Source organism: Myxine glutinosa, chromosome 7, assembly GCF_964187855.1.
Source record: "Myxine glutinosa chromosome 7, kmMyxGlut1.1, whole genome shotgun sequence".
NCBI lineage: Eukaryota > Metazoa > Chordata > Myxini > Myxiniformes > Myxinidae > Myxine > Myxine glutinosa.
In genome coordinates, this window is record NC_136267.1 from 36,990,762 (window position 1) to 36,999,832 (window position 9,071).

Sequence of the window (9,071 nt, forward strand, 5' to 3'; positions counted from 1 at the left end):
AAGGAACAACCTACAGAGGCCACGGCACACAGGGGATTAATTTACCCATAATCCCTAACTAATTAACACAAGAGCCACCCTCCATATGGCCACATGTAACACTTAATCCGAACACACGACCTACCGGATCCCTACTTATTACATGGGGTGGTTCTTCTTTTTCACGACAGTCGGAGCACACTAATCTATGCAATCTACCTGGTCTAAGGTAATCATTGTCTACCCCCTACAAACATAACAATATTTCATGTGCCCTCTAATTCTGATTGCATGCTCAAACTTTCTTTAAAACATGTTTTAAAATGTGCCCGCAATTGAGAGTCAAGCAAGAAAATAGCATTTTGATACTGCCTTTTTATAATAACTAGGGCATGCCCGTACTATATCTATATCTAAAATTATATCCCCCCCCTCTATTTACATGAAATGGTTTGGTCCAAAGCGAACGGCTTGCGAGTGGTGACAATCCCCCCCCCCTCTATTTACATGCAATGGTTTGGTCCAAAGCGAACGGCTTCCGGAGTTTGGTAAAGAAATCGCCATCGCGTGCACAAACGCGCAGGAAAGCGAATGAATCGCAAATTCGTTTTTATTAGTTGTAAAACATAGTTTAACGCCAACATAGTTTGCAAACGTGAAATAAATGAATACGCTCTCAAATGTGCCATCCGAGGCAGAGTGTGCCCGCCACGTTCGGCACACGCGATCGTTCGCTGCTCTCTGATTGGTTGAATCGTTTTTTGGACATAGCTCGGTAAGTAATTGTCCGATTAATATGAAACCTTGAAAAGGCACATCCTCGGGTCCCCAGCAATATACCTGGCAAGTTAAAAGTATATCGGACCCGTGGTTGTCGAGAAACAGCGGTCACAGACAAACGTACAGACAGAGATTACTGGAATTATAGATAGACTAGGGCATGCCCGTACTATATCTATATCTAAAATTATATCCCCCCCCTCTATTTACATGAAATGGTTTGGTCCAAAGCGAACGGCTTGCGAGTGGTGACAATCCCCCCCCTCTATTTACATGCAATGGTTTGGTCCAAAGCGAACGGCTTCCGGAGTTTGGTAAAGAAATCGCCATCGCGTGCACAAACGCGCAGGAAAGCGAATGAATCGCAAATTCGTTTTTATTAGTTGTAAAACATAGTTTAACGCCAACATAGTTTGCAAACGTGAAATAAATGAATACGCTCTCAAATGTGCCATCCGAGGCAGAGTGTGCCCGCCACGTTCGGCACACGCGATCGTTCGCTGCTCTCTGATTGGTTGAATCGTTTTTTGGACATAGCTCGGTAAGTAATTGTCCGATTAATATGAAACCTTGAAAAGGCACATCCTCGGGTCCCCAGCAATATACCTGGCAAGTTAAAAGTATATCGGACCCGTGGTTGTCGAGAAACAGCGGTCACAGACAAACGTACAGACGTACAGACAGACAGACAGAGATTACTGGAATTATAGATAGACTAGGGCATGCCCGTACTATATCTATATCTAAAATTATATCCCCCCCCCCCTCTATTTACATGAAATGGTTTGGTCCAAAGCGAACGGCTTGCGAGTGGTGACAATCCCCCCCCTCTATTTACATGCAATGGTTTGGTCCAAAGCGAACGGCTTCCGGAGTTTGGTAAAGAAATCGCCATCGCGTGCACAAACGCGCAGGAAAGCGAATGAATCGCAAATTCGTTTTTATTAGTTGTAAAACATAGTTTAACGCCAACATAGTTTGCAAACGTGAAATAAATGAATACGCTCTCAAATGTGCCATCCGAGGCAGAGTGTGCCCGCCACGTTCGGCACACGCGATCGTTCGCTGCTCTCTGATTGGTTGAATCGTTTTTTGGACATAGCTCGGTAAGTAATTGTCCGATTAATATGAAACCTTGAAAAGGCACATCCTCGGGTCCCCAGCAATATACCTGGCAAGTTAAAAGTATATCGGACCCGTGGTTGTCGAGAAACAGCGGTCACAGACAAACGTACAGACGTACAGACAGACAGAGATTACTGGAATTATAGATAGATGAAGATTTTTCAAGTATATTGGTTTGCTATTCTGTCTATTTGCATGTTTGTCACACGCCGACAGGTCACAATTCTGAACCGATCATCATGAAAACTTTACCAGGTTGTAGAGGTAGTCACCTATTGATTTTGAGGTCAAAGGTGATCTTGAGGTCAAACTTCTAAAACCGTTATTTTTCATCTGATTGACTTGAAAGTTGAACAGGATTAGCAAATTAGGTCACCAACTATTTTTGAGGTCAAAATGTCAAAGGTCAACTAAAGGTCAAACTTCTAAAATCATCAATTTTCATCTGAAAAATCATTAATTTTCATCCGGTTATCCTGAAGATTATAGAGCAATTGCAAATTGCATCAATTAATTGGGTAACCAACTATTTTTGAGGGCAAAAGGTCAAAGATCAACTAAAGGTCAAACTTCTAAAATCATCAATTTTCATCTGAAAAATCGTCAATTTTCATCCGGTTATCCTGAAGATTATAGAGCAATTGCATTGTGCATCAATGAATTGGGTAACCAACTATTTTTGAGGTCAAAAGGTCAAAGGTATACTCAAGGTCAAACGTCTAAAATCATTAATTTTTATCTGAAAAAGAATCAATTTTAATCCGATTAACCCGAGCTTTGATTAAGATCGTCAATTTTAATCTTTATGAAATGGACAATTTGATGTATCCATGGCAGCTATGTTTTTATTTGGGGTGGGGGAGTCGTGTGGATTTTTCAACTACGTCTTACTTGTTTCTTTGTTTGTGAGCAGGATATCTCAAAAAGTTATGGACAGATTCGGACAACACTTGGTCGACCATTTGGGTGTCTGACGAGGACGAAATGATTCGATTTTTGTGAAAATCCAAATCCAGTTCCAGTTGCGAGTATTTTATAAAGGAGATTCTTCACCATTGAGAGATGAAGCCAAAAACGCAAGTTAGCCCTGCACTCGGGACGCGGCGGCCGGTGATACACTTGCACTTGCAGGAGAAGAAGAATCTTTTGGATCGATACGAAATCCGAAATGGATGCCGTGTCGATGTCGTCCAAAAGATTTTGACGTCAGTTTAGTTTCCTTCGCAAAGTTATCAATTGTTTTTTCACAACCCGCCATAATATTTTAGTGCAACTTGTTCCAATCCCAGCGACCGGCGCTGCTGAGCGATTCTGAATTGGCGGTTCATAATTAACAAGGAAAAGTAAAAACAAAAAGGAAAAAAAAATATAAATTGTAACAATTGACTAGAGACAATACTCGTAATAATAATAATATAAAACATTCCTTCAAAAATCATGAATTCGATTTTTTTGCGCCTTATACACCGCAGATAGTTCAGTGGTGTGACGACAGTGGAGTTGATCATGCCGACTTGCGGATCCTCATCTTTGGGCATCCTGGTGTTGGCTTTCTGGGTAGGTGTTTGGCATTCCTGCCTTTGTACTCGATTTCGGGCTCATTACGGTGTTTACAGTTACACGGTTTACGGTGTCTACACGACGTGTGTGCGCAGGCGGCGGCCGTCGGTATTGGCTACTTGGGAGCGCAGGGACTCGTTTTGTTCGACAGGTACTCGAACTTCTTCCCTGACAGCTACACGGCGCTACCGGCGCTGCTGCTCATTAGCGTCGCCTCATGCCTCGCTCTCGTTGCTGTGATCGGTTGCTGTTCTACGGCCCGTGACAGCCGGTTCGGCCTTTCAACGGTAAATCCCAATTGTTTCTGTACCGTCAGTACCGATAATCTCCGATATCCATGGATGAAGGAAGTGAGCGCCTAAACGTGACCGATTGGTTCGTGTTAAATAAGGCAACCTATTTGAAAGCGCCATGACTATACACCGCCTATATTACTATTGCCTCGACTCGCGGAGGTCTTGTGACAAACCTGAGGGAAGTGAAGCCACCGGAAGTGCTCCGGCGGCCATATTGGCATGCCGATAATTTTGAAAACAAACTACAGGAAAACGAGTTGAACTGATTGTTTTCATGGAAAATTGTCGGCTCTCTTAAGTTATTTGCTCCCTAATTGTGAGAGACTGAGTGGGGATTCGTCCAGCATCAATACGTTTGCACTTGGGACCAGGTAAATCTGACGCTGGTAAAGGGGCAATCACATCCAACAGAACACAAAACCGACATGATTACATGTGAGTAGGCATGCCATTTAGCATGGTTTCACAATGGCACAATAGCTTTTTAAGTTTTCCATACTATATTCTTTTCAGAATCCAACTTTTAAGAATCAAATAGTTGTTTCTGTGGACAAGGGACAATATGTACTCGAATTTAGATCCGTCTCATTACCTCCGCCACCGAAGGTGGATGGATGGAGGTTATGTTTTCACCCCTGTCTGTTTGTTTGTGAACAAAATATCTCAAAAAGTTGTGAACGGATTCGGATCAAATTTGGCAGAGAGGCAGCGTATGTGACAAGGATGAAATGATTAGATTTTGGTGAAGATCCGGATTCGGATCTGGCTACTAGAATTTTAAAAGTGATTCTTCACCATTGGGAGATCGGGCCAAAAAAGATATATAGCAGGATATCTTATTTGTTTATTTAAAATATCTGTTAAATATATATTTTTTGATATTTGATCCGGATATCTGTTAAAAGTAAATTGACGGATTTGGACGAAACTTGGTGGACAGGTTGGGTGTCTTACACGGACGATTCGATTCGATTTTGGTGATCTGAATATGGATTTGGATACGAGAATTATTAAATTTTTAAGTCATTCTTCACCTGTCCACCGTCTACTAGACTCGGTGTAGCCGATACAAAACTACAGTGACGTTTCTTCATATTTTCTTATATGGCTGGATATGATTATGATTTTTTTTTAATATTATTTTTTGAAATGGCCACCTTAATGTCCTCTCTGAAGGAGTGCATAAATCCGTTTCTGCCAGAGATTGAAACCAACATTGTGCAGCCAGGTGGACAGCCTGCTAAAAAATATACGAGCTATTGCAAATTTTAAGCTTTTATAATAATGTTCATTCAGGAATAGGTCAGCTGTTGAACCAGTAAAGCGATCTATAAGTGATTGTTTTGAGTTATAGTTGCATTTGTAATGAATGAAAGATGGAGTTGTGTTCCCCAAATTGGCTGACCAATAATCTGTTATAGGATTATGCATTAGAAGAGTTCATCAAGATTCTGAATAGTGCATGAAAACGTCATCAAAATTTGTCCGTCGTGCCTGTCTGTCTCTCCATGGTGTTCTGCAACCACGGCAGGTTCGGTGCTGCCAAAGCGGCCTTACAGCAAGGGTGGTTTGCCTTTGCCTTTCTTTGGGCTGCTGGCGAAAACTTGCCTACTCTTCAGGAAGTACAACGTGGGATCTTTAACGTCCACCAACTATTGCTGGTATATGGGACACCTGGATTAACGTCCACCATTCTTAATCAGGGCCTGATGATTCATCACCGTCCATTTGTTTCATCAAACATACCGATGGAAAGACTGTTTCAAGCCGTTGCCAGAGGTGTTAATGCAACCGAACGCTGCACACTGAGGCATTGTGATTTGTTTTTTTTATAGGAAAATCTCATGCAATCGCAGTAGAAATGACGAAAGCAAAGATTTCAGGAATGAAACTTGAATCTACCGCGTCAGAAATATCGGCATGCAAAGATGGCCGCCAAAGCACTTCAAATTGGCTTCATTCGTGCTAATAGAGATGTGGTGCATAGCGCCTCCAGGTTTATTATAAGACCTTCGTGCCTTAACTCTTGATCGTGAGATTAAAGGGCTTAAGATGATGTTCAATAACACAAGGAAGATGAAACCTCAGCAACCAAGATGGCTGCACAACAAATGCCGACTAAATGGAAATCGTTTCCTTGTTTCCATATTTGAACGCAGGTGATGGATGTAGCATGGAACCACCTTTTAGAGGCCATTTGGATGTAGCATGGAACCACCTTTTAGAGGCCATTTTTCCCCGCAGAGCAGGGGTTGGCCTTTTTCGGGCACCGTGGTCCCCTTTTTGAAGCAATGTTTTACGGCCGGATGCCCTTCCTGCCACCAACCCTGTTAGTCGCCTCTTGCGACACACAGGGAATTACCAGTGAACTGGTACTCAATTTGCCGACCTCGGAAGGATGACAGGCTGAGTCAACGCCCCTGGCGTTAATTCAGCGATCGACCGGGATTCAAACCCAGGATCCTAGGGTCCCAAGCTGGCGCCCTAACCGCTAAGCCAACACCAGGCTCGATGGATGTAGCATGGAAAGGTTTTATATTAGGATTGATGGAGTTCTGCATGGTTTTATTAAGTGTTGTGAAATGTGCAATGACAGGTATATTAAAGGTAATTTACCCAATTACCCCGAAGGTTCATCGTATCGTTAGTTTGATGGCCTTTCTTTTCTTTCCCAGTTCTTGTTTTTTCTCATTGCCATCTTCTTCTTCGAGGTCGTGGCAGGAGTGCTGGCCTATGCCTACCGTGGTCAGGTGTGTTGTGGGTGTAAATCACACATAAGGTACAAGCATCAGGAGACACTTTATCTTTTCCTTTCCCATTAATTTTGAGGACTCGATTTGGAGACGGTCCATCAACACAATATATGGGATTTTAATCTGGTATAAATCACAAGCTCGGATGAGAAGACCAAATGGGCAAATGTTATCGCCGATTCATTCGTCAAGCTGGGAAGATGCTCGATGTTCTCCCAAGGCCTTACTTTATATGGTTTTGTGGGCATTGCAGGTCAATAGCAAAGTGTCCATGATGATCGACGATGTGTTCCAAGCGTATAATGGTTCCGATGCGAATACTGTCAGCCGAGCCGTGGACATGGTACAGAGCCAGGTGTGTGTAACGTGAAGCGTATTAAGTCATGGGAAGTTGCCTTGTCCTAATTAGTTTGAGGCTTTATCCTTCCTCCTTTCATCCCATTCCCAAGCTACACTGCTGTGGTATTCGAAACTACACTGACTGGCGATGGGAGCCGTGGTATAACCACAGTGGGTCTGCACCGTCAAGTTGCTGTGCGCATAACGTCTCCATCTGCAATGGATCATTGGAAGAACCCATGCTCCTCTACCACCAGGTCGTGCACCACATTTGGAGCCTCCCACAGTCGTGTTGCCCTTTTGCCGCCGTACCCGATGCCTTCACTTGGGCGTAGCTCAAGGACAAATTTTCGTGGGCATTTTTTAATGATTGTATTGTGTTTGATTTCTGAATACCTTTCAGGGTTGTCAGATCAAAATTGTGGGCACCTTGATGGACGCATTGACTTTGATTCTATGGTCTGCGGTAGCATTTGGCTGTTTTCAGGTAAGGCCTGTGGATTATCAGGTACGCGTGCGAGTAAGAAAAGGCATGTAATACCGCATGAAAAATGGCCAAGTGAGATTGTAATTTCATGTCTTTTTTTTCTTTCTGACATGGCCTGGCCCTAATGGAATTGCGGAAGGTCTGGCTGTCGATTCGTAAAGAACCGTCTGTTCGGTAGAGGGCATCAAAATATGCGCTTCCATTTTCATCATCTTCATTCGCCTTGTTCATTTGCTAGCGATTTGTTTTTGTGTTACTGCAATAGATGGGTAGATAAAACAGGAAGTGACTGCAGATTGCTTGTTGCAATTGTTAAGGGAATCGCTATGGAGCCACACCGGCAGCATTCGAGGGCCGTGCCGCCATTTATAATTTATACATCAAAGATATTGCAAGAGGTTAACCATTTCTTGTTGATTTAAGGGGGTGATTTTGAATTTGCAAAATGTGGACATTTCACCAACTTCGAAGGTTAATCTTCAGGCCTAAGAATTGATATCCAGTCCCCCAACACCCAACCGCCTAAACCTTTTGTTGTGTTATCTAGACAGCCTCTAACCAACCTGACAATTTCTCTTTGGCCTTACTGTATCGGCTTTTATTATCGGTGTTGGTAGAAATGCTCTTTCTCATGCTTGTTTTGACCCAAGGCCTTGTTCAAATTGCCACCCCACGGCATAAAAAAGAGTTTTCAACTTTGATTAAGAAGTGGAATCTATTCTGCCATCAACAAACCTAAATATTGTTTTTGGGGGGGGGGGTTTCTTTACCCTTCTTGCCCCTCCAGCTTCTTGCAATGATTTTCACGTGTTTGGCCATGGACAGGCGAATCGGAGATCCAAACGGTTTTGAACCTCTGCTCTCAACTAACCTAGCCTAGCGTTCGGGCCTTCTCCCTGGTGACTTGGTCTGGTGGTCAATCTTCTTCTCATCCTCACATTCAAGCGTTTTATTTCATCTCGGCCCAGCGAGCAAACCCTGGGTCGTCGCTGCTAATTCTCATCAGGTCTGTCGCCTAACCGATGAAATGTGCATAACCTCTGCAGAAACGCCAGGTTTGAACTTCCTACTTTTGGCCAATTTTGCCTCTTCAACTTCCCGTTGTGTATGGAGAGACCGTCTCTTATCGATTTGAACCTCTTGTTTTGAAAGAATTGGGTGAGACGTCACCACGCCATCGTTGGGATTGGCCACCTCCTCTAGTTGGTGAACATTTATGAATGGAGTAAAAATGTCTAAGGTTCTTCTTCATCACAGTGAGATCATTGGATGAAATTTCAGAGTACTTGACCCCTTGTCATTGATATTATGCTCTTGTAATATTGTGCTGTATTTTGGGAATCTTGCAATTCCACCGTCGTGGTATCGAAATTAAAAGAACTTGAAATGCAAAGTTTTCTTTCTCCGATTAATGATGTAAATGGACAAACGTTCCAGCGTTTCATTCAACTCGTGATCATAATAATGTTGCAATAAATCCAAGTATAACATGTCTTCCATAATTTGTCTGTCCATCTTTCTGTGGGATAATAATTGTGCTAAACTACATCTGAAGCAAAAGTACACTTGGACAAACTAATAACCGGTTTTGATCATTTGTGGCATTTGATTGATTGAACTCTTGAATTATCTTCTTTTCTTTCTCTCCATTTGGGTTTTGTGGAATTGCTGGGATGGGGTATCCTTATTTTTTTTTAACGATGCCATTGTTAGACTATCGGTCTTGTTTTTCCATAGATAACCTTTCTTTGT

At 42.7% G+C, this 9,071-nt stretch overlaps 1 protein-coding gene across 1 annotated transcript; it reads left to right on the forward strand.

Annotated features, from left to right (window-relative positions):
* Positions 1–3,328: 3,328 nt before the first annotated feature.
* LOC137417258 (tetraspanin-3-like) lies at positions 3,329–8,813 on the forward strand. Its single transcript, XM_068122094.2, has 7 exons — positions 3,329–3,441; positions 3,540–3,731; positions 6,416–6,490; positions 6,747–6,848; positions 6,943–7,089; positions 7,236–7,319; positions 8,107–8,813. The coding sequence occupies exons 1-7, from the start codon at positions 3,391–3,393 to the stop codon at positions 8,197–8,199; spliced, it is 744 nt and encodes a 247-aa protein (XP_067978195.1). The 5' UTR covers positions 3,329–3,390; the 3' UTR covers positions 8,200–8,813.
* Positions 8,814–9,071: the final 258 nt, after the last annotated feature.

What these genes read in the sequence shown, in the direction of transcription:
- LOC137417258 (XM_068122094.2), top strand. Translation starts at nt 3,391, where the DNA reads ATGCCGACTTGCGGATCCTCATCTTTGGGCATCCTGGTGTTGGCTTTC. An exon ending in TCCTGGTGTTGGCTTTCTGG is followed by an intron (nt 3,442 to 3,539) that starts GTAGGTGTTTGG and finishes GTGTGTGCGCAG; the next exon opens with GCGGCGGCCGTCGGTATTGG. An exon ending in TGGACATGGTACAGAGCCAG is followed by an intron (nt 6,849 to 6,942) that starts GTGTGTGTAACG and finishes CCCATTCCCAAG; the next exon opens with CTACACTGCTGTGGTATTCG.